Genomic DNA, 26,741 nt, shown 5'->3' with positions numbered 1-26,741 from the left:
TTGGCAATAAAAAGGGCTTCTGAATGGGCAACAAGATTAGTTTGAAATCAACTCCATAATGAACTTTAGGTATTTCTGATAAATTCATTCTTGTTGCATTTCTCAGGTGAAAAGTGTAACATATGAAATAAACCCTCCACTTAGCCTATAGCTTATAGTTATTTAGCAGGAACTGAAAGGAATATTTTATGGCTAAAAGCAGGCACTGAATGGAAGAGACTTGTTTATATAGTTTATAGCTGTTTGGCAGAGATGGACGTTTACACACAGGACTAGTGAATCTCAAAACTTTCCTCTTCTGAAACAGATGCTGATTTTCTCCTTCATTATCTGTTCTTGATAATAGAACCTCTGACTCTGAACTGGCACATTGCCATCCAGCACTGACTACACTTCCTGTCAGCTCCTGCAAATCAGATACAAAACTGGTGAATGGAATATCTACATAAAATCTTTCTAAAATGCCTCAAAGTCTCCACTCATCTCTCTGCTGAACTGTTGCCACCATCTTGGGCCACAAAGTGCTGAAGGCTGTGAAGAAAGAGAGAAGCATCAGAGCTCCTGGTAATGAGGCTGCATATCTCTGCCTTGGATGCTCCTCTTATCTCTGTCTGTGCCTCCAGTCACCCACAGGCAAAATAGTGAAAAGGGCCCAAGAAGGAGTCCTGGCAGGCAGTTTCAGGGTTGTGCTCTCACTGGTCCTCTTTTAGTTACTTGACAGCTCCAATCAACCATTTCTGCTTACTGAGCTAACAATTCCAAAGCTGGAACACTACAACTCCTATGGTAGAAGATACCACACTGCGGATACCACTGCAATTCAAGTTTAGTCTCTGATTTTGTGAAGATGTGTAACCAGATTTGAAATTGCTCTTTGTCATCTGCAGTCCTATGTTCCTTGTAACACTGTCCACAATAGTCAAGATTTGGAAAAACACAAGTGCTCAAAAATGCATAACTGAGTAAAGAAATTATGGTGCATATACACAATGGAATATACTCAACTGTGAGAAAAGGTGAAATCAAGCAATTCGTTGCGATGTGGATGAATATGGAGAGTATTATGTTGAGTAAGGTCAGCCAGAAGAAAGGGGACAGCTACAAAATGATATCTATCATAAGTGGAGTATAAAGAAACATATTAAGAGAATAACATATGGCCAAAGAAGACAATACTTGACAGCCAGTCTTCACAACTAATTTTACCAAGGGCTGGGTAGAGAGTGGATGGGGGGTTGCTGAGACAATGGTGGAGGATCTCAGACATTCTGGTGGTGGGTATGGAGTGGGAATGTTGTATGCAAAAAACTTTCAAAGTATAGTAAATCATGGTGCCTTGATAAAAATAAAAATAAACTCTTAGGGCTGGAGAGAGAGTACAGAAGCTAAGGTACTTTGACTTGCATCCCAACAACTATGGCTCAAATACCCATTATTACCTTTAGTACCCTAAATAGAACATATCAGGTGATGCCACAAAACTAAAGCAAACTATAAAACAAATAAATTTACTTCTACTCCAGAGTCAGGCTGTGTTCACACAGGGGCAGTTGTTAGCAGAATCTTCATGAACTACAGAGCAAGACAATCCTAAACAAACCAGTTCCACCTCATCCCTTTACTTCCAGAGAAACAAACTACTAAAATGGCTCTACCTTCAGTAATCCTATCCCTCCCTGCCCCAGATCTCCTTAGATGAGAGAAATATCTTCACTTCTTTCCCTGGGCTTTGGAAAAAGTGTTGCTTTACGGTGACCTCTGCAGGAAGTGGCTTCAGACAATACAACCACAAACACACAGTAGTGATGGTTTTCAATAATTTAAACCCTAGAAAAGGCTAGAACCCAGATTGCTGCAGTGTGAGAAACAGGAAGTCTTTGTCAAGCTGAGCAGAAACATAGATTCATTTTATAGCAAAAGGCTCTTCTCCTGCCCTACTTTCTTTAAATTACAGGCAGTTTGACATTTCTTCCTGAACCTAAGCTGATTATCTTACTGGAAGAAAGATTCATGAGCAGCTCCTTCCAAGTCTGAGTCATAACTCTATCACAGAATAATCATCAAATAATAACTTTTGCCTATTCAATGCAAGAAAACAAAGAAAATGGATGAAAAGTGAGTCAGGGCATAAAAAATGATAAAGTATGTGAAAGGTTGAAGGCAGCACCAGAGTGCAGCATTGTGGGAAGTGGTGAAGGCAGCATACACAGCCTATGCCAGCTCCCAGAAACCCAAGGAATGGCTCAGTGGTGTCAGTCACAGACATCTGCCCCCTGCCAGGGATGTGGATGCAAGAGTATGGTGTAGAACTCAAGAGTTTATAGGTATTGGTTTACCTTTTAATTATACTTTGAAAAAATCCTAATGAGGGCCCAGAGCAATGGCACAGGTGGTAGGGCTTTTGCCTTGCCCATGCTAACCTAGGATGAACTGCGGTTCAATCCTTCAGAGCCCGATATGGTCCCCCAAGCCAGGAGCGATTTCTGAGCACATAGCCAGGATAACCCCAGAGCATCACCAGGTGTGGCCCCAAAACAGAAAAAAAATCCTAATGGAATTACTGAAAGGACAGGGAAACATGAGAATGTAATTCACCTAGAGAGACCATTTGGCTCTATTTGTGTCATTCTCTCTCTGTCTCTCTCTCTGTCTCTCTCTGTCTCTCTGTCTCTTGTCTCTCTGTCTCTGTCTCTGTCTCTGTCTCTCTCTCTCTCTCTTTCTCTCTGTCAGTGTATATGTGTTTGCATCTCTCTATACCTTAAAGTTGTAGATATCAAAATTTACCCCTAATTCTTTCACTATGCTTTTAGGAGCACGGTTAATTTATTTATTTGTCTGTTTTAAATAATAAATAAATAAATAAATAAATAAATAAATAAATAAATAAATAAATAAATAAATGATGGTTCTTTTAACATTTAAAGGAGAGAGTTCAAAGGGCTGGAGCACAGGCTCTGCATGCAGGAAATCACAGTTCAACCTCCTGCAGATCCTGGCCACCCCAACTATTACAAAGACAAAGCTAAGCTGTATCCTGGCACCACTGTGTATGGCTTGTAATATGAATATAATAACACTTTTTATTTTCTAGTATTTGAATATATTCACTTCCAATTCATGCAGACTTAATTTTAGTTCACATCCTCATTTGTTTCTGGAAGTTTCTAGAAACCTGTCCATCTCTGACTCAGGCACTACAGTCATCCAAAATTAAACACATGGTGACAGGTCTTGAATATTTATGAAGTCAGAGAGCAAACAAGTTTACACGTATCACTTAGTCTCCTCCAATTTGAAGAAACAAATTCCTAAAAATCCAAATATATTGCTTCATATATACTTGGCATAAAATCTAAAACACCTGGGGAAACAAATATTTACATCAAATTAAATTGTAATTTTTTTTCATTTGAAAGGGAAGTAATATAAAAATATTTGAGCTTTTGTCTGGATGCATGACAAGTTCATTTGGGGAGACAAGGAACATCATCTAAGAGCAGATAAAAAATGAGGATAAAAAGGAAATATGTGTAGCTTTTGTTGAACTATGTAGTAAATCAAAATAGAACACTTGATGGTCTATCCATAATTATTTTTGTTTGCTTGAGTGTCACAGCTGACAGTGCTCAGAGCTTACTTTAGGTTTTATGCTCAGGAACCACTCCTGGCAGGACTCAGGGGACCATCTTTGAAGCAGGGATCAAACCTGGGATGGCCATTTGCGAAACAAAAGTACCTTACCCACTCTCCTATCTTTCAAATCCCCAACAATTATTTTCATTTGTAAAAAAAGAAGTTAAGTGCTCCTCCCTCTGTGTCCCCCAGAATTCAAAGAATTTAGAGCACCATGAATATTACTGGGCTTCATAGCTTTATCAGAATAGCATCTTGGTGTTCTTTATCCTGTGAAATCTGAGCAATCAACTCACTTACTGTAGTTTCATAACTACATATTGGTATAACCAGTATTGGGCCACATCAGGCTGAAACTCAAAAGGACAAACTTGGAGGTATTAAATCTTCTCTCCATACAATCTTGACTGGGTAAAGTTATTCACAGGCAGTGCTCAGTGGAATCAAGAGCAATTCCTAGTGATCTTAGGCAAGGTACATTAATCTAAGTGTTCAGTATTTAGGGCAATTGATGTAGGGAAATTGGAGAGGACATATATGATGCTAAAGATGGAACTTGGGACCTAGTACTTACATTGGGCTATATTCCAGCCCACTGGGCCATCTATCTCTTCAGGCCTTACCTTTTTTTTTTTTTTTTTTTTTTTTTTTACATTTTAATTCCCATGTCAAACCTGTGAACTTAACTAATATCTTCCCCAGAACCATTGACTAAGAGCTGCTACTTTATTTAATAAATCAGTACAATTCATCTTCCAACTCTCTCAAATCATTTCTTTATTCTCAATTTCCAAGTTTTTCAGAGTTCTGCAGCCTGGGTCATCAACCAAACAAAATGCCTTCACCTACCACCATCAGTGAGTCCTACTAAACCCCAACAAGAGCATGTCTCAGGTCCACAACAGTTGCAATCCTCTTCAACATCACTGACATATCAGTGCCACCCATGAATCCCCCATCTCCTGTGCAAACCCATGAAGCTTCAAATTCTTTCATCTTGACCATATCCTAAGCAGGGTTTTCTGCTCTGTATAACTGCACTAGACAAAATTCTCCAGTCTAAGAGTGTCCTTCCATCACAAAAATGATGCGATGGGAAGAAACTCATGTCCATTGAGCTAATGCTAATGCAGAGCTAATGGTAATGATAAAATACAATGTCAGGTCAGATATAAACCTGAGTCTGATCAGTCTTCAGTGCTAAGTCTCCTTCTCTGATATAACATGCTGTTCTAGAAATCTCACACAGGTGAGACAGGTACTTCATCACAGTCACATTCTCAATTTCAGAATCTTGAGCTAGAAAGGGGCTCCAGAGTACATTAAGTTCTGTAGTTCACCTAAACAGTTGTCAGAAGCCCAGCATCCACCTCCATGTCTGAGTTCACTCTTACAGGAAAAGCATTTACTGTCCTAGGAAATAAATAACCAGGATGAAAGTCTTTCCTGTCATTTCACAATCCAGATTTGCTCCCTTCTAACCCCATTGGTGAGAGTCCACTTCCAAGGGCAACACAGAAGTTTACCTCTATCTTCTAACCATCCAGAGAAGTAGGGAGGCCATGCTGGGGAGTATAGTAGAAAGCAAGTACCATGTTAGGACTTATTTCAAGCCAAGAAACAGGTGATCTGTAAAGTGGCTGTTACCTGATTTATCCAGCATGTAATATGGGGGAAAAAATCAGTACAATACCAATAAAAAGGAAAACACCAAGGAATAGCAGATTTCATCCACATTTTATAGAAATTCAACTTTCTCCAAAACATACACCTGGAGAGTTTCAGAGGAAGCTAGAGGTATTTCTTTGATAAACTAGGAATCCTGCCTAATGCCTGCATTTAATAGTCCTGAGACTTTCAATAGTGAGTAACTGACAACTATTATATTAGCTGACAACTACTATATTAGGAAAGTGTGTTCATCTAAAATAATCAGTAAACTCTAAGGATGAATTGATGCCACCGACTGTAAATACACACACAGTTATTGATTTGGGGTCACTTTGTTTTTGGTTTTTTTCTGTTTTGTTTTTGCCAATACTCAGTGGCGTTCAGGGGTTACTCCCATCTCTGTGCTTGGCTCTCTCCCAGTGGTCTTTGTGGGATGATCACACATATTTAATACATATCTGGTATTCTACCACTTGTGTGTAAAATAACATCTTAGTGATAGAGAGAGTATAGATAACAGGAGGTGGAAACTGACTTCTGTTTCAACTTCACCATTTGCTGGCTATAAAATCCTGAACAAGTCACTGTGCCATATTCACAGGCTCAGCCATAATTTCTTCACATCAAAAATACCTTTGTATGTTTGTTGACCCCTTTCAAGTCCCTCCAGGCATGACCCCTTGGGATTCTAAATTAATTTAGATTTTTGTCTCAACTTCAGATGTCGGGAAAGTTTCAGCTTCTAAGGTACCAGTTCAGGGATTCAACCAATGGTTCTTATGTATGTTTTTAAACAAGTTATTCAATATACCTCAATTTATATAAAATGTTAATAAAAGCCATTTAATAATTACTGAATTAGGTTAACTCACTTGTTAAAGGTCCCATTGGCAATAAATGAAGAGTCAGGACCCAGGACTCCTATATTCTCTGATTTTGAACCCTGTGGAGTGACTCACTCAGTAGGTACTATAAATGAGTAGGTGGATGGATGCATTGTTGTGAAGGCCTGGCACCTCCATGGTGATAAGAAGGTACACATCCATTACATGGATTTTTACCTTTAACCTGTTAACTTTTCATAATCTGAATATAGTGAACACATTAGACATTTGAACTGTTATTGTCCAGAATGTTATTGAACTGAATTGTCCAGAATGCTTGTTATCTAGCTGCCTGTATATGGATGGACATGAAAACTATTATGCTGAGTGAAATAAGTCAGAGGGAGAGATATCAACACAGAATAATCTCACCATCTGTGGTATTTAAGAAAAATAAAAGACAGTATGTTAATAATACCAGAGACAATAGAGATGAGGGCTGGAAGGACTGGCCCACGATATGAAACTTACCACAAAGTGTGGTGAGTGCTGTTAGAGAAATAACTACATTAACAATTATCATGACAAGGGTAGTAAGTGAGATAAATAGAATGCCTGTCTGGAAAACAGACAAGAGGTGGGGGAGGAGAGATGTGGGAACATTGGTGGTGGAAAGGTTGTACTGGTGAATGGGGTTGTTCTTTTTTATGACTGAAACCCAACTACAAACATGTTTGTAATGATAGCTCTAAATAAAGATATTATAAAATAAATAAATATATTACTATCCAAAAATAAATAAAATAAAATACAGAGAAGATATAAGAACCAAGAGAAGATCTGTTGAAAAACCACCTTTAGCATCCTGGTGCAAAGGCAAGTATATTTTATTTGCAAAATACGCTTTGAATAACTTTGAGAATCTCTTTTTCTTTATATCTGTGAGCTTAGCTATAGTTTCTCAGTGTGGTAGGCTGGTTTTTAATGTCACAATAATATGATTATGTCCATGGCCTTCTATTTTGTCACTAGGCCTCTATGTTCCCAGCCTCTTTAATATGGATCAGCCTCTGACTCGTGGCTAATCAACAGAAAGTTACCAGGAGCTGAGCTCAGGCCTACACATCCATCTGAGCTGCTTACAAATTTTGTTTTGGGAGAAGTCAACCACTAGATAAACTCAGCTACCCCAAGTCCCCCTTATAAAGGGGAACATGCATACAAGGCTGATGGACAGTCCAGCTTTACTCACCACCATAGGAATCCCCTCCAAGGCACCAGTCATGTGAGAAAAGCCATCTTAGACTACAGACAAGTTAACTACTATTGTTTAAACAAAGTCAAACTCAGTGGAGCAAAAGACTCTCTGAGTGAGCCTCTTTCAAATTCATGACCTACATAATAGCTGAGTTATTTTAAAGTATTTGTTTGAGGCCAATACATTCTACTGCAGTTGACGTATATTGTAAGAGGTAACACAATGATCAATCATGCAGGTTAGAGTAGCAAATTTGAGAGGAGGTGGGCAGGATAAAATGTACATTACAAAGTGGCAGCTGATTGACTAATAACAGAGAGAAGAGAAGGACAAATGCATGAACCAGAGAATCCAGCCATGGGTGGGGAGAAGGCAAACAGAAAGGGTCTCCTATACCACATCCTTCCTCCATGGTGTCTCAGCACAAATTTCTGTTCATAATTACTTCCCTGAGCCATGAGTAATAGTTTCCATCAAGTTCACATCCTCTATGTCTGGGTCTGGTCAGTAAATATGCAGGTATTGATGATATTTTAATAACTTTTCATTGTATTTCTTTTGCTATCTCTGATTCTTCTACCACTACAGCCCAAGAAAAGGGGAAGAATAAAGGGACTTTCCAAAAGAGGCAAGAGGGAAATGGTTATAATACAGGGGAAGTTCTTTTCTGGTAACAAAGGGAAATAGAGGAAAATTATTTGAAGAATTCCAGGGAGATTGATGGAAGGCATAAGAGATTGCAGATTATGTTTCTGACTGTTCTGGCAAAAATCAAGGCAGAAGCAAAACAAAGAAGAACAGATGGAAAGAACTGAAAACAGAGGAATAACAATGTTGATTTCATGTTTGGTGTCTAAAGAAATCCTATAAGCACCAAGAGAAACTTCCCAAAATGGATTGCTTGGGGAAAAAAGGAGATGATTACATGTGGAAGTGAAAGGAGGCTGTGTTAGATTGAGTTAGACCCAGTGCTGGGTAGAGAGACTCACTTATCTCTCCTACTACCAGTGGAGATGAGGAGGAAATAAGGGACCATGACTGATCTGGGGATATCACAACCAATGATGAGATGAGCTAGGCTATAGGGTATTTCATGGTGGGACAGAGAATAATATACCAATCCTTGACCTCTAATTTCTGTTGCCTTACACTTCTGCTGTTCCTGAAATCTGCAGGGTCCAACTTGTTGGGACTAGTTGGTGCTTATGCCTTGTGGGCTGTTAAAGATTTTGAATGTCACTAAGTAAAAAGGAGAAAAGTGGCCACCAATGGATGAGTTGAGGGCCTGTGACCAGAGAAAATCATAAAACACCAGTCATCAATGGCATTGGTCTGACTCTAGGCCTTTCCCAATCACAAGCTTAGCCCCAGATTCCAATAGGCCCTCAGGACCAGCTCAGTCCAAGAAGACCTTAATGGAAGAGTACCTAGGCCAGTCCTATTTCTGGATATTATTATTATTATTATTATTATTATTATTATTATTATTATTATTATTACTATAGTATTATTCCTGTCTAGAAAGAGGTAAGGCATGAAATTCTGAAAAACTCAAGATCTACCCACATCCCAGGAGAGGCAGACCTGAGACATCCAAGTTGGTAATCAGAGACACATGTGAGTTTAATTTCCTTTCCCTAGCAAGAAGGAGCCAAATGAGAGTCTTACTGCTGAAGTTATCAAGATAACTTTCTGTTGCATCAAATTTCAATAACTTTCAATGGCCTGTTATACTGGCAGCTGGGGGAGGGGGCGGCAAAGAGTGGTGGTATGGGATACTCTCTGGAGACATGGTAAAGGGAGGTCAACATGGGTGGTGGGATTGACCCTGATTCATTGTATCTCTGAAACTCAACTATGAAGAACTTTGTAAATCACAATGCTTTCAATAAAATAAAATTTAAAAAAAATTATTAACAGTGAGTTTTCATGATGCTACCTACATTTTAGAAGTATTTCTTCCAAAATTGAGTTCTCAAAGCAGATGAAATTATTCTTATTACACCCTGACTCTTCTCTGGACCATGGACCTGAATGACTTGTTCCCAGGCATCTTTCCCACATGACCATGAAAGTGAATTTTAAAAATTTCCCAGGGTTGAGAGATTGTACAATAGATAGAGTGCTTTCCTTGCACAAAGCTAATCTGGGTTTGATCCCCTATATCCCCAAATTGTCCCTTGCTCGCTGCCAGGAGGAATCCCTGGGCACAGTAAGCCCTGAATATTATGGGATGTCCTCCCCGCTCCCCTAAGAAATGAAGCCCAGACAAATAAAAGTAATTGAAAAAAACAAATCAACTATTTTTCTCTATTTTATAGAGGAAAGTCTAGCCGCTTGTTTGAAGACAGCACAAACTTACAAGGACTTTACAGACCCAAGAATTTCTGCCAAGAAACCCTTTGCTCTGCCCTGGTTAGGAGCAAGTATTCTTTTCACATTCTGTTCCCCCTGGCTTCTCCCTTTCTGGGATCTTTGGGAACCTTCCCAACTTGTACCCCGCTGGAGAGAAATACCCCTTAAGTCTGGGTGGCCTGAAAGTTATGCCCATCCCTGCCCTTCCAACTGAAGCAAACATGTGGCAGATGTTTTTGTGTTCACTCACAATTGACACCTCTGTATTGCTTATACAAGGATTTCACTTTCTGTACCACTAAAGTTGTACATGGTTGGTGACTTTTCACAGCTATGAAAGGCATGGCCACAGCCACTAGGGATGTTCACTGAATAATAGGAAGCTCAGTTCTTCCACCATTCGTGGAGCCAATCACTTATCCTAACATGCCTGTTTCTCCTTCTGTAAAACAGTGGGGCATAAAGACTTTCAACCCAGCCTGTGCCAGAAACATCCTGAGTCTACCAGTGGGTTCTTTAAGTTATTTTCTGAAAACTACATTAAATGGTTATCTGTATTCACAGTATGATGCAGTGACCACTGAAATGACCAGGCATAATGAACAAGAAGCAAACTTGTATTACATTGAATGACTGAAGTGTTTTAAAGTTAGCAGTGCAGTGTTGTTAGATTACACTTTGTTTTACCAAAACAAAAATCTTCCCTGGTTCCTTTGTATCTGTTTGTTTACAAGTTGGTTTTACCCCCAAACAGAGATTGCCTTACTTGTAAACCTGGGCAATGACTGGCTCAGGATAGCCTGAGAAATCTGTCCTTACTCCCACACCTGAGGGTAGTCCCTGTACTCAATAAAAATGACAGTTCTGACAGGCAGTTCTACCTCTTGATATGAGATAGAAGATTGTCAGACTACCTGTGTTTCACTCTCAGACTAGTTTGGATTATTTCTTGTGCAACCCTGCTTCAGACCCATTCAACTGGGGTTGGAAATACGGCACTTAGGGTGATTTACACAGTATAACTTGGGTTGCAGCTTTACAATAAAAAAAATGCAGGTCACTAGAAATGAATTCCAGGGCCAGAACAAGCAAGTAAGGTGCTTGCCTTACATGAAGTCAACCTGAGTTTGATCCCCGTATCCCATATGTTCCTCTAAACCTGCCAGGAGTGATTCCTGACCATGAGACTAGAAATAACCCCTGAGCACCATTTGGTGTACTCTCCTTGCCCCACAAAAAAACAATCTAGATTTAAATTCTGTGACTTGTAGCAAATTCCACAAACAATATCTATTTATCAGCTCACATTGCAGTGGGTATGAAGTCTAGTCACAGCTGTTTGGAGTCACTAGTCAGGATCTCTGACTCTATCAAAGTTCCTTGTTCTGTTCAAACAGCTGCAGGTGAGTTCCAGACTTACGACAGTAAAACTAAAGTTCCCTCTTTCTTGGGCTTTTGTTGTTGTTTGTTTTGTTTTTTGGTTTGGGGCCACACCCAGAAAAGCTCACGGGTTGCTTCTCACTCAGCACCCAGGAATTCATCATGACAGTGCTCAGAAAAACATATGAGATGCCAAGGACTGAACTCAGGTCACCTACAAGGCCAGTGCCCTACCGCTGTACTATTATTCTAGGCCCAGTACTCTACTTCCTTGCTGACTGTCAGGCAAGACCACTTTCAGCACAAATACACTGTGGTTTCCTTCCCTGTAACCTCTCTCTACCACAGGGAAGTTTCTTCAGAGCCAGAGAGCAATTATGTGATGCTGCTTCACATGGCTCTGGCCTTTTTGCCTGATGTCTCTTAAAGAGCCAATCCCTGGTGGTGAGAATGTTGCTGCATACCTAAAACATTATTTGTGAGACTTTTCCAAGCCAACACCTTAATAAATAATATGGTGGGGTTGAAGAGATAGCATGGAGGTAAGGCCTTTGCCTTGCATGCAGAAGGACAGTGGTTCAAATCCTGGCATCCCATATGGTTCCCTAGGCCTGCCAGGAGTGATTTCTGAGTGTAGAGCCAGGAGTAACCCCTGAGTGTCACTGGGTGTGACCCAAAAACCAAAAAATAAATAAATACATAATATGGTCAAAATAAAAGAGATAGGACTTAACAGCCCTCCCACCTACACCTGGTTGAATCAGTTAGAGTAAGAATGACCTTCCTCACTCATATCAAATATGTCAAGTGGGGCCAGAGAGATAGCATGGAGGTAAGGTGTTTGTCTTGCATGCAGAAGGTCAGTGGTTCGAATTCCAACATCCCATATGGTCCCCCAAGCCTACCTGGAGCGATTTATGAGCATAGAGCCAGGAGTAACCCCTGAACACTGCCAGTGTGACCCAAGAACAAACAAACAAAAAAGGTCAATTGGGGATCTAAATAACACTTCCTTGAAGGAACTGACATTCCTTGTTCCAATACACACATACCTATAGTCAAGGGGAGGGAATAATACAAGGGTGTGGATCAATGGAGGACATCTATAGATATTTAAGAAAACATTCTGATGGATATCATCTCTAAAAATTTAGAATATATACAGAATTTTAAATCAATCAACTCTTCCTTATTTCCAAACAAGTCTTAATATTGGTCTGTTTTATTTTTTTACAACTGACCTGCTGAACAGAGGTCTAGGTACCAATCCAATTGGCTTTATTGTGATAAATCTCCATAAAAATAAGAAGAAAATCTTGGCTTGAATATTCTAAAGTCTTGCTAACCAGTATCAGTGAGCTGTAGATCAGGGGCATGGTTATCATTTGAATGAAAGTTATAATCTCAGGTCCCACCTCAGATTGATTAAATCAGAAACATCTCTCTACTAATTAATCTTCTAGGTGACTTAAAAGCATTGATTCTTTTTTATGACTGTCTTACCCTTGAAAAAAAAAAACTGGTTGATTCCTATGTGGAGTGAGAGCAGAGCTAATACTAAATGGCTTTATCTGCATCTCCCCAGTCTTCTTAAAAAGATTTCTGAAATTCTAATGTCAGAATCACATAACTTTAAAAGGACAAAGACAATGAAAAGGATGATAATGTTGAGGATGTTAGTAATGACAAATATGTACTCAATGTACATCCACCATGTGCCAGGTATTGGGCAATGTCTTAATATACATTCTTTCTTTTTATTTTCCCAACATTTTATAAACAACATACTATTGTTCTTGTTTCAGTGAGGTTCACAGTTGCTAAACAACTCCTCCAAGGAACACAAGTATAAATAGTGTGACTAGGATTTAATTCACATCCTTTTAATTTATGGCTTACCTGAACATATTGTGACAAGTTGCTAAAGCTAACCTAGTCTCAGACTAGTTCAACATGTCTACTTGCCCCTCAACATATAAATTGGTGTATTTTTCACTGAATGTCTTTTCTGAAAACAAGTTCATTCCAGTTAGTGACATGCACAGCCTGTCATGCACAGCCTAAAAGACTTGATTTAGTACATAGTCCCTGGGCAGCCTCAGGTTTTCAATCCCCAATTAAATACAAGTAGTCTAAAATTTATACTTGACATTTGGGTGGTATAAACTCAAATATATTTTCTTGAAAATAGCAAAGAAGTCCTTCTTTCTAATTCAACCCTTTCATCTGATGAAGCTAGTATCCATAAATATTAAGTTATATATTTAAGTCATGTAACAAGATAAACAAGCTTCCTCAGACCTGCAATCAAGTGTCATAACTAACCACTCCTTGTGTTTAGGAAATTATTTATACTTAATGCAAAATATAAAAGTTTGCTTGAGAAGCATTTGGATGGAGTTGAAGGCAGTTTCCCAAGCTTCTCTCCTATTTAAGTTGCTGCTGTCAATGCTGATTTATATAATAGGAATTAACAGGTAAGTTCCAGATTCAGAACACAGGTTTGGGAGGGAGAAATAAGAAGCACCTAAAGTTTATAACACGTAGAGTAAGAGATGGAAAAGAGAATGGTTCTGGGGTGAAGATAGGAATTACCTGAAAAGCTTCAAAACTACTCTGGCCTGGTCCCAAATACACAGAGAATCAGAAGAATCAGAACTTCTAACCCAGCAAATAAAAGTTCTGTGAAACTTCCAAGTGATGCTTAAGCATCAGTCACTGAAGATGGAGCTGAACTAGAGCCCAGAACTTTAGCCTTGACCACACACTTGGTATCAGAGACAGCAAGTTCATGATCAGTGAATGAAACATGCAATGGTGAGCTCAAGGGGTCACAAAATCACACTGACTCCTAGGAGTAAACATGCCCACTGGAAACTCCCTAGAGCCTTTGCATGAAACTTTTGTGATAACCAGGCACAACCTTCAGGAGCCCACTGCTCTCCATGGCACAAAACAATCAATCACATCACACACCTAGGGGTCTTAGAACCTCTCATACAGCAGCTTCTTGTGACAAGGGAGAGAAACTGAGTCCCAGAAAGATCTAGATCAACTTCCTTCCCATGAAAAAAGATATAGAGAAGAGGCATCTGAGGTCCAGAAACATTGAGGAATGGATGAGGACAGAATCTGTTTAGAGGACAGATGTCAGAGGACAGAATCCACTCCCCAACTCCTCTCCAAACTATCTTGGTCCTACTCTCCTCTCCTACTTTTCCCTCTCCCTCTCTCTCCCCTTCTCTTTTCTCCTTTTCCTCTCTCTTCTTTCTCTCCCTCCTTTTACCTTCTTTCTCTCTCCCTCTCTTTGACTTTCCTCTTTTCCACTCTCCACCCTCTCTTCCTCTCCCTCTCCTTTTTAATCTCCTTTCTCTCCTCTCCTCTTCTGTTCTCTTCTTTCTCTCTCCCTCCTTCCTCTCTTCTTTTTTCCTCCCTCCCTCTCCCTCTCTTATCTCCTCTTTCTACTCTTCTATCTCTCCATCTCTCTTCACTTCTCTCTCTTTTTCTTTTTTCTCCCTCCCTTTCCCCTTCCACATCCCTCTCTCCCTCTCCTTTTCTTTCCACCCCAGCCCTCTTACCTGCAGCTCTGCATTCTTGTGCCTTGTAATTGGAGGTTTAGGGAAGGCTGCCAAGCCAGACTTTCACTTTCTGTGGGAGTTCAGAAGTCCAGGCAGGGATATATATCTTGACAGACCACAGATTTCCTAATCAAGCTTGTTTCTCCCTCCAACCAGGTATTCTTAGACACACCTTTCCCCTCCTCTCAGAAGCCCCTGGGGCTGTGTTGGGTAAGTGATCACTCAGATTGGGGAAGTCGCCCAGTATGGACTGAGTTTCCCTATTTTCTGTGACTTGCTCTAATTTACGCACTTCCAGCTTTAAAAACCAGAGCTGGTTTTAGTCATACTAAACACAAGAGGTCATTTCTCTTTATCCATGGGAACGCTGGTGTCCAACCCACAAACCTGGGACTGAAGAAAGCTTATGGTCCTCTCCCATTTATTCTACTAAACACACATGCCCAGTCTTAACAGAGACCTAGTTTTCAGATAAAGGTAGCAAAATGTCCTGCAACTCTTTATCAAAGTAGATGAAATTTGCTTAAGTAGTTCAAACTCTGTACGTGCAAATTTACTCCTAAATCATGTGTGTACCAAACAAGTCTCCTCAGTCCCCAAAGAGGGCCCCCAGGGACCAGAATGCTCTTCTGTTCCTCCTACAAGCCAGTCTATTGAAGTTAAAGAAGACAGGATGTCATCAGAGTTTGTCCAGAGTCTTCCAGGTCCCCTGAAAATCTCAGAAACATCAGCTTCAAGTATGCATCACTCCAGAATGACTTAAACCCATGCTATACACCCTGACCTGAGAGTTAAAGATTTACTGGGCTGCCCCTTCCTTGACATGAACAGGAAGCCAAGGGTCAGGTGGGGGATTGGAGAAGTGGGAGGTGGAGATGAGAAAATTCAGCCATGATCAGGGAGGTGTACTGTAAAAACATGAATCATGCAGTTGCCAATCCTCTTGTCTATAAGATAGACTGTTACTTTGTTTAAGCAGTAGAAAATCAGATTCTCCATTAATAGGAGGCAAAACACTTTTGAAAATGTCTTTTAAAAATTTATGTTTCTTGGGCTCAAGGCTTTGGTGCTTGCTTGCCTTTCACACAATTGACCCAAAGTCAATCCCTGGCATTCCATATGGTCCCCAAATCCTGAAAAATTCAAGAGTAATTTCTGAAATGCAGAGCCAGGAGTAACCTTTGCATATAATAAATTGTGGCCAAGATAAAAACAACAACATAAATAAAAATGTATATTTCTAACCTTAATGACACTGACTAACTTAGTCACAGGAAAGAATAAAAAATAGAAAAATTTTAGGAATTTTATATTCAGAAAATCAAGAGTTCTTTGGTTTTAGTTATATCCTTTTGCCAACCTGGAAAATAACTATGATAGGTCACACCTAGAATAGGTAAATGAATCTGAGTAAAAATGTGTTAGTGCTAGGTGGAAACTTGGAGATTATTGAGGGGCAGAAAGGTGGCTCAGTGGCTTAAAGTGCTTTTCCAGAAAATTCAAGGCCACAAGTTCAGCACCTAAAGCCACTGGCACCTGCTGTTATCGAGCACAGTGAGAAGGGCCCAGAAGTGGCTCAGAAGTGGAGAAAGTGCTCAGGGGTGAGCTTGAGGCCAATCCCTGATACATACATGTCAAGATAATCATGAAAGTCCCCTGCACAAAAAACAGAAACCAAAAAAGCAAAACAATGTGAGGCACTCAGAGAAACCACAGGCAAGCAAGCTGCTTATTTCAATGATATAAATAACTTCATAATGGGCAGTATTCATGAGGCACTGTGAATTCCCCAATGTGTAGTTTGTGAGATCATAGGTAAATGCTAACACTGTACCATGTTTATTATTTTTCCAAGGATTAGTTTAGGGAGTACTATTTGCTTCCATTTCACAATTTTTTAACTGGGTATATATGATCGAAGAGTGAGATTTAAAAATGAATTGGATCAGAGTCAGAGTGATAGCTGAATAAGTATGGCGTGTGCCTTGCAAGCAACCACTCGGGTTTGATCCCCGGATCTCATATGATCCCTCAAGCCTACCAGAAGTGACTTCTGAGCACAGAACCAGGAGTAATCCCTGAGTGTCAATGGGTGTGCCCCCCAAATAAAAAATAAAAAACAAACTTGGATCCAAGTAAGATGCAAGAGTGTGAATTGTTTTTAGAAGGAAAATCTCACTAAATCCACGATCATTCCAGGAGGAAGGGCATGCCAAAGGCTGAGTCCTCTCCCTCTTTTCTCTGTCTTGATTGGGATTCTAGTCACTAAATGGCACAGGGAGCTCACAACTCAATACAGCCAAAGAGAGGAATGAAACTATGCATTTTGACTTTGGCCATGTTTAAGTGTAACTGTAGGTCTTGTGATTCTTAAAGCGGAATTTGCATAACCTTCATTCTTTCTAAAGGAAAATTCAATCACAGAGAAAGAAAACTTGTATGAATCAAATTGTTCAACATCTGATGCTTCAGTCACAGCCATCTCCCAAGAGCAGTCCCAAAACTTGCAGAACTCCTGGAGCCATGAGTTCTTTAACTACACCCTCCATCTACCATCCATGGCCAGGGCTATCCTGTATACTTGGTTCAGTTTTTCCACGAACTAAAGGGAAATGAACAAAGTACAGAATGTTCTGTAAAAGCTTGAAATCCTCTGAGGTTTGCCATAAAAGTCATGCAGGATGTTTATGGGCAGAACTGAAGCAATGAGTTTTCATTTTTTTTAGACCCAAAAGACCTTTCCAGGAACTATTTTGGTTTGAAAATCTACAGCATTCTCTTCTCTGAGTCTCAGAGATATAAATTTGCTTCATCAGGAAAACCTTATCAAACACTACCATTAACTCAGGATTAAGGCATGACAATAACTGAGTGCTAGAAGCCCAGAACACTCCACTCCCCCAAATCTTCCCACACAATCAAACCAGGCTCTACCTCCTTGAATCTGAGATGAATAGACTCTCTTGCAACTAACAGAAACTCATGCCTCTCTGTCTGCCCTCTGCTGGGCCAAACCATCAGAAGTGGGCTGTCCAGGAGAAAAACCAAGAAGTCACTCAACACAGAGAGCCATCTTCTGCTATGTAGGAGGGAAGAAGAAAAGAACTTTTTCCTTAGAACCAGAAAATATCTCTCAAACTAGAAATTTATCTTCATGGTGCAACTGTTCCTAAGAACTTACTCAAGTGGCCACTCACGGCCCCCAAAATAACCTCTCAAGTGATGATGATCCAATAAAGTTGTCTTGGCCCCACTCATACACTGATGCTGATACTCTCCTGCTGGCCCTGTGCCGGGAGCAGCTTCCGAAGCAGAGCTCTGGTGGTCAGAACTTGGTGGGAGCTATTGCTCTGTTTCTTGTTTAAGGGCAGGCAGAAAGAAAAGGGAGAAACATACCAGGTAGGGCCTAAGAGCACAGCCTGACCTCAGCACCCACCTATCCCAGAGCCACCTCTCCTGTACCACTTCTGTACCACTTCTTCCTTCAATGCCCTCTCAGTCTTCCTGTTTCTCCCACTCTCAGCCTCACTGTTCTCCTTTGTGTCCCACCTGTTCCACCAGACTCCAGGCATAAGGGCAAGTTACAAAGAGCACCAAAGAGCTATCACTGCCAGTTCACTTGCATGCAGCCAACCACGTTTCAATCCACAGTCATGGTTTCAAGAAAACTACCAGAAGCACCAGGTATGAACCTGAAAAACAAAAAATAATTACAAAGAGCCAGATTATTTAGTTAACTTTAAACCTACTCTAAATATAAATTGAGAAACATTCATTTGTACCTGAGGGCTTCTAGGGTTGTGGTTGTGTTAAAGGCTTTGGGCTTTATCAATTTTGTTTTCTTCATTGTTACTCTGAGTCTGACTTCACTAGAACAATGCCAGTTCTGGGCCAGGCTCCAGAATGGGAAACAAAATACCAGTCATGCAAAAAAAAAAAAAATCAAAATTGTGTTTCTTGTATTAAATGCAGAGACTGTGCCCAAATTGCTTCTCAGGTGATATTTTGAATTCTTCTATTTAGACAATAAGCATTATTGGCTTTCTCAGGCCTCACTGACTCATTTGCAGATAAAACCCTCAATTCATTGTCTCTGCCTTAGTGATCATGAGTTGTGGAGTCTATTGACTTTTCTGGGCTTCACTCCCCACTGCCCCAACTTTCATAACATCTTCCAGTTCCCGGATCTTTCCTTGCCTAGTGAGACCCTCCTCTGATTTCTAATAACCTCTGGAGAATATAGGCCTTCTGCTTTTTTACAAAATAAGCCTGAGCCCCTCTCAGGCCTGCTCCACCCTCAGCCGTGCCCAGCACTCTATAAGCACATCACTATTTCCCGTCATCTATAAGCTGCAGCGTCACAGAAGGCAGCCTCCAGGGGCAGGCTGGCCTTCCTGCCATGCACGCGAGCTGCATGCACAGTCCTGACTTAGGTTTGTCTTCAATACACTCATAGTACTCACCAAGCCAGGGCTGGCAATCAAGCCAATGCAGAAAATGGGCTTGGTGGCAGGAATTGGAACAAGGACCTGTGTCTAGTGCCAACATCCTATCCCAGATTAGCATTCCAGCTATCTCAAGAAATAACTTGGTAAGGTTGGTGTGCCACCCCATCTACCTCAGTATGGGTTAATGGACACCCATAAAGCACTGCCTCAGAGTTACCCAGAGAGGGGAGGCCACAGCCAATACAGAGGTCAGGTTGAGCTCAGTGATGAGGGCAGAGCAGCAGGACCAGCCTTCCTACATGCAGAATAGGCACCTGAACAGATGCCCCAAGGCCTATTCATCTGAGCAGGGTCCCTGCCATCCTGTGAACATCAAAAGAATTTTATCTACTCCCTTAACTAACTGAGAGCTAACAAAATAGTTAGCTGAGAGAGTTTCACCCAAAACTGGGGTGACTACTTAAATCCTAGACACCTCAGTTAGAATACTTGGATTGCAAGATCACCAAAAAAAAATCGTAAAGTACTAGAGATAATAAAAGGCTTAAGGCACTTGTCTTGCACATACCTGTCCCCTATTTGATCCTCTGTACTTTGTGGTGTCCCTCCAAGCCCCAGAAGAAATGATCCCTGAGATAGAGTGGAGTGATACTGAACATCACCAGGTGTGGCCCTAATACAATCATTTAATCAATCAAGGGAGCTTAGTTCATTTTTAATTGACTCTCCCTACAAATGTCCTTTCTTGCTGAATTTGGTCTCTCAGCATCTTGCCTTCAGAGCTTGCACTATTTTACCCATTACCTCGGGCTTTCTCAGCCTTATTCTGAAAGACTTATCTGGTGAAAGTAGGGCATCAGTGATACACTTTTGGAACAGAATGAGAGGAAAATTTATTCTGATTCTATCTGTTCTAATAAAAAGATTCTATCTTTTCTATTAAAAAATGGTTGCTAAGTAAAAAATAACAAACAAAATGAGTGTAAGCACAGAATAACATACTCAGGAAAAATAGTCACTGATGGTAAAATGATGATGCATTGGTAACAAATAAAATTGTTTGTATGGGTGTCACAGCTTAGAATCCTTGGATTCATTCCCAGGATTATTCTTGACAAACTTCCAACTGCTTTATAATTATATACATTTCCCATTAACTCTTGGTGCTCTGCTTTCAGACTATAAGGAAAGATCAGCTATACCTGGATCATCCATTGGTTCATTCTTTCCAACTGCAAGATGGGGAAGAGAAAGTGCTACTCCACTTTGGCCACAACCATGTGGTTATGCTCCCAGTCAAGGGGGTCAAAAAGATAACATGTGGATGGACATGAGTCAACACCACGCCAGTCAGCCCCATGCTAGTCAGCCCTGTGAAGGGGCCCTGAAAAACCTTGTCTCCTCAGCATGGTTGAGAGATGAGGAGGAAACCACAGAATGCTCCAAGATTCAGTCCACCCAAATATCAAGCCTTGAGGAGATCAGAATTCACTTCCCAGCTCCATGGTTTTAATTTCTAGCTCTTCTGATTTCTCAAAGACAGAAGCAGTCTCCAAGAGCCACCCGGCCTATTTGTTGATCTTGAAGGAAACACTGGCACAGCCACACAGGCAGAGCTTGCTCTATGAGTCTCTGTGTTTGGTTCTTGGAGACTCAAAGACTCACAGAGGGGTAGGAAGAGATTCAGGCAGCAGTGGGGTTGCTGGGCACCTTCTTCATTTGTAGATGGAAAGTTAATGGGAGTTAGTCAAAGAGCCAAAGCCATGAAAGAAGGTCTCAGACACAGCCATCCCTGGAGCTTTCTATGCATCCAGGCAGAGATTTCTGATTTAGTCTGATATGAGTAGTACATCAATTTCAAACATAAATGTTTATGTATAAATACTGTATACAAATATGCTTTGGCATATTCAGGTACATTATATATATGCTTCTCACCAACTGATAGAAATTATGAAAAAAACCTGCACTCGTTTTAATAATGCCTGACTTCCCAGTGTGTATTCACATAAAAGTGACCATCTTCCCAACAACTTTAGGGTAAACATTAAGGGGTATTCACAACCCCATTTGGCTGAAAAAGTGGTATGTTGGCTAAATTGAGACACCCTCCGATATGTGGGGTTTCATCTCTCCTTCCCTCAGAATGTGACCCGCGATGGGTATCAAATTTCAGTGAGGTCATAGGAGTGGCCCTAAGCAATGTGACTTGTATCCCTAGGTAAGGAAACATTCAAAGAGAACACAGTCATGCAGTGATGCATCTCAAGCCACGGGGCTCCTGCCCCCCCGGGGGGGGGGGGAGCCAAGGAACTGAAGAATACAAAGAAGCAGCAGCTATGAGAGCCACTAGAGAAGTAGCAGCAGGAGACCCTCCCTAAGACGACCCTTCAAAGTAGCCATCAGGCTCCAGAACGGAGGTAGCATTTCAGGTTGTGGCAGCTGATTCACCCAAACTGCTAGGGTGAAGGCTGAGCTCCCCCTCAAACTCCCAAATCCCTCTTCCTGCTCCAGGCCCCCCGCTCTGTGCTCTAGTTCCTTTGTGATCTCTGTTCCTGGCTCTGCTCCCGCTCTCTCCCTACTCCCTTCTCAGGACTCCCAGTTCCATACTTCCTGCCCTGTGTTCTAATTCCCCGCTCCCTGCTTAGTGTACGCTGATATGACACGATGTCCCATGTTTCATGCTTCATGCTCTCTCCTGCCTGCTTCTTGCTCCCTGCTTTGAGCTCCCTTCTCTGTGCTCCCTGATTCCTACTCCATGCACAGTGTTATGTTTTATGTGTCCTCTAATTCATTCTTTTTTCTAAATGGCCTCTGCTCAGGATCTCTGTTTCCTATTCTGTGCTCTCTGCTTATGCTTTATGTTCTGTGATCTCAGTCTTGCCAGTGATTGTGACCTGGATCAGAACAATGCACAGCTACTGCATGGCTAACACCAAACTGCACAGAAACAGGACAGGGCTGGTGGAGAAATTCAGCTTCAGTTCAGTCAGGATCCAAGGCAAGTCTGTCGAAAGTCCTTCCTCCCCATCACTTTGCTTTCTGCCTGACAACAGCCACAGGAAATAAGTTGACCACTGAGCCCAATGCCAAAGCTCCTTGCAGCTCTCAGGTCAGCCTGCCATGTACAGATCTCCAGGGATCCCCCACATTCATCCTATCCCTCATACATGCACATTTAAAGATTTCTTCAAGAAAATGGCAAAATTGTAACTTTCCCACAAATATAGAAATAATCAGGTAAGGAAAGGATTTGAGAGATGCATGCAGATGTTTTAATTGGGTCAAAGTTCAAAAATATCCAGTCATATGCTAAAAACAAGAGCTGGGGTGAATCAGAAACAGAGATCAAAAGAATCAAAAGTTTTTCCAAGAGACTAAGGAAGAGTTTCTTAAATGACGACTACACAGTTCCTAAACTGGTCCATGTCCTCTAACTCATAAGGGCTTATGGAATCACACCCAAGTCATAAGCAGCCAGCCCAACGGTGTGGAGATAAGCAGATATTAGAAGCTCTATTTGTTCTCAATAGAATCTGTCCATGTTAAGCATCACATTCATCTTTCTCTCTCTTAATGATAGGAGTATTTCTGGCTGTGCAAACCACTGACAAAACCCACATGATACTCACTGATGCTCTCTGGTGCCTGTGAAACCCAGACCTGAATTATTCTGACTGTACAATACTTTTGCTAGTTTGGAGGATTTTAAACTCTTTAGTTTGGGCTGAGGGACATACCTGGCAATGCCTTTAGTCTCTGGGACCTACATATTAGCCTCCTTTGGCACTTCTAGATCCTAGTCCAAACACTATCATCCCTGAGAATGCTTTTCTAACAACTTTAATGCCGGTAACTTTCCCACACTCCAATAATCATTTGTTATGGCCACACAGAGACCTCTCTGGAGAGGTGAGTTTGATCCCCACTCACCCCACTCCAACCTTCCACACTAACTTGCCAGCAATTGGTTCAGGCTTCTGTATTTTACTTAGGGGAGAAAACAAGGTGGGCTGCCCTTAGCAGTGCTCAGGGGGCTCTATTGCCCCGTGCTCAGGGATTATTCCTTGTGGTGCTAGCAAGGTTTAGGGAAACTTATGTGGTATGGGCATCAAATCTAGATTAGCTTTGTGCAAAACAAGTGCCTTACCTACAGTCTGGTGTCCCAATTCCCATCAAGAATGAACCCTGAACATGCTGTGAATGGCCCAGCCCCATCTCCATAAATAAAATAAAAAGGTCAGAGTCCCTAAAACAAGCAACCATCTTCTTGAGTTGCTAGCACTCGAATAAATCTGTCTCACTCACCGCAACTCTATTCTCTCAAAACTTTATTTTTCACTGGCAGAAAATCTGATTCTTTTGGACACCAAACCATGGTGGAAATATGGGGATTAAAAACTGCAAGCGGTTCTGAAATCCATCAGGAGTTATTGGGTGAGATGATGAGTAACATTCTATTATTATTTATTTGGGTGTAGAGATTTTGTTGTTGGTTCAAAGATATTGATGGTATTAATGATCTTGATGATAGCATTTGTTTTTTTTTTCATTCCTTTATAATCTTTCTAAACTTTAAATACCATTTGTATTAGGAAATTGAATAACCTTGTCACTGACTGGAATTTTGTGAATATCCTCTGAAAAGGACTGAAAATTTAGTGACCAGACCAATAACACAATGCTTGCCTTGCACGTGACTGATCCTAGTTTAATCCCCAACATCCCATATGGTCACTTGAGCACTTCCAGGAGTAATTATTTTTTATTTTTAATAAATATATTCTTTAACTGGATCACCATAAGATGCACAGTTACAAAGTTATTCATGATTGAGTTTCAGTCAAACAATGTCCAATGCCCTTCAACACTGTACATTTCTCACCCTTAATGTCCCGTTTCCCTCCGACCCTCCACTCTGCCCTTTCCCCCTGATGCTTCTACTTCTGTGAAAGACATTTTTCTGTCTCTTTCTCTCTCTCTCTCTTTTTTTTTAAATTTAGATTCTGTGGTTTTCAATAATGTTACTGAATGGGCATCATGCATATCACTTTCAGCACCCAGTTCTTGTCCAGAGTGATAATTTCCAACTGTCATTGTCATAGTGGCCCCTTCTCTGACCTTATTGCACTCCCTGCTTTTTGTGACAAGATGCCTACCACTGGTTCTTCAAGAGTAACTCTTTAGTGAAGAGCCAGGAGTAACTTTTGAATATCACCAGAGTTTGCCCCCAAACAAAAATTATTAATTAATTAAGTTAAAATTAAAATGACTGAAACTTTCAATTGAAAAAAAAATCAGAACTGAACACTTGAAAGAATCTGTCCTCTATTTTCTTCCTGACCATGATTTTTCTGAAGGGAAATGGGAATGAGGACAGTTGTAGTCCTAAGAGGGAATGAAGAATTAGCAAGGGGACTTTGGAAATTAACCCCCATGGGCTACACTTAAGTAATAGCAAGCTAGAGAGATAACACAGGACTAAGGCACTCAAAGCTGACCAAAGGTAAAATCTTGCAAATGATACTCTGAGCACCACAAGAAATGATCCCTGACTACAGAGCCTGGAATAAGACCTGGAATAAGGCCAACCACAGACATTCTAAAAAGCCACTTTCCACCTACTTTGACTTGTGCTTCTTTGCTGATCTCATGCACCATTACCTCATCCTCTCCCTCTGCCAGAAAACCATGGTCAGCTTATGACTGACCTTGCTATTCTCTTATCAAAGGCCAACAAGACTGAATTAGGACTAGGCCCAACTCACTAAAGAAAGCTGTGAATTTCTACTTCCTTCCTCATTGGTATATCAAGAGGCAATGGTATCAGCTTATATAATGCTGGACAGGTTAAAGGGAATAATTCATAGATAATTCAGCTCACATATTTGTAGCAAATACTGTGTTGTTAAAATTGAAAAAAATAATTAGATCCTCATAAAGCTAGATCTGAGAAAACCCAGGGTGCTAAAGAGTCCATTAATATTTATTATCAACTTCACACTATGCCTTACATATGTGGAATGAGATGATTCACCCCAGCTTACTGCCCTCAATGAACTGGAATTCCAGGGAAGAGACAACACATGCTCAAATCAGAATTCAAACCTCATGTATTTCACCCTGTGTTTCATCAGTCCTTCATCTGGACTTTAAATGAGACCCTGGAAGAACCTGGGAAACTTAGTAATTAAGCTACTGATGGAGATAATGGATGTAGCCCCCTCCAAAGGGAGGGACAAAGTGGAGGATACCTGCAGTCATTCCACAGGCCCACAAATGCGCAAAAGGAAGAAAGAACTGTCACTCTTCCACAGTAAGGCAGGTTTGTCTCAGAAATCCTGTTGGAATATCCTCTGAGCATCTTTAAAAGAGAAGACCATGAATAGTACTAAAAAATGCAGGATTCAACCTTTTTTATTTAATTTTAGTTTTAATTACTATCTTTATCTAAGCACCATGATTACAAACATGTTTGTAGTTGAGTTTCAGTTATATAAAAAAGGACACCCCCTTCACCAGTACAATATTCCCATCACCAAAGCTCCCATTTTCCTCCTTTGTCCCATGCCTGTATTCAAGACAGGCATTCTATTTCTCTCACTCACTAGCATTGTCATGATAGTTATCAGTGTAGTTATTTCTCAAACTTAACTCTTTGTGGTAAGCTTCATACTATGGACTAGTCCTTCTAGCATTCATTCCTATTGTCTCTGTGTACTATTACAATAATATTGTTTATTTTTCTTAAATCCCATAGATGAGTGAGACTATTCTGTGTCTTTCTCTCCTTCTGACTTAATTCACTCAGCATAATAGTTTCCATGTCCTTGTCAGCATTACAAATTCTTGATGAGTTGTTGGATCCTTTTTGCCATGATTTTGTTGAGGATCTTTGAGTCTGTTTTTATCAGGGATATTGGTCTGTAGTTTTCTTTTTTGGCAGCATCTCTGTCTGGTTTTGATATCAGGGTGATATTAGCTTTATAAAAATTATTTGGTAGCATTTATGTTTTTTCAATTTCCTTGAAGAACTTAAAAAGGATTGATAGTAGTTCCTCTGGAAAAACTTGAAAGAATTCATTAGTGAATTACCATTAGTGATTAGTGATTACCATTTTAATTTTCTCAATAGTGATGGGTATACTTAGATATGATAGATCATCCTGATTTAACTGTGTAAGATTATAACATTCCAAGAATTTATCCATTTCTTGCAGGTTTTCATGTTTATGGTGTAGAGTTTCTCAAAGTAGTCTCTGATTATCCTTTGAATCTCTGTAGTATCTGTAGTGATCTCCCCTTTTCATTTCTAATCTGGTTTATTAAGTTTTTCTCTGTCTTTCTTTGTGAGTTTTGCTAGTGGTTTACCAATCCTATTAATTTTCAAAGAACCAACTTTTGCTTTCATTTATTTTTCAAATTGTTTTATTAATTTCCACTTCATTGATTTCTGCTCTAAGCTTTGTTATTTTCTTCTGCCTATCTATTTTTGTTCCTTTTTTGATCCTTTTCTAATTTTATAAGCTGTGTCAGTAAGCAATTTATGTAGGCCCCTTCATCCTTCCTGATGTGTGCTTGCAAAGCTATAAAT

At 40.4% G+C, this 26,741-nt stretch overlaps 1 protein-coding gene across 1 annotated transcript in view; it reads right to left on the bottom strand.

Annotated features, from left to right (window-relative positions):
• Positions 1-14,911, bottom strand: part of IL1R2 (interleukin 1 receptor type 2) — a 34,033-nt gene extending 19,122 nt beyond the window's left edge. Inside the window, exon 1 of the mRNA XM_049784929.1 lies at positions 14,700-14,911. Within this exon, the coding sequence (XP_049640886.1) occupies positions 14,700-14,713 (14 nt within the window). The 5' untranslated portion in view covers positions 14,714-14,911. The remainder of the gene's footprint in view (positions 1-14,699) is intronic.
• Positions 14,912-26,741: the final 11,830 nt, after the last annotated feature.

The sequence above is a fragment of the Suncus etruscus genome, chromosome 12 (assembly GCF_024139225.1).
Source record: "Suncus etruscus isolate mSunEtr1 chromosome 12, mSunEtr1.pri.cur, whole genome shotgun sequence".
NCBI classification, from domain to species: Eukaryota; Metazoa; Chordata; class Mammalia; order Eulipotyphla; family Soricidae; genus Suncus; species Suncus etruscus.
Note: the sequence above shows the minus strand (reverse complement) of the source record. Positions and strands in the feature narration are given on the sequence as shown.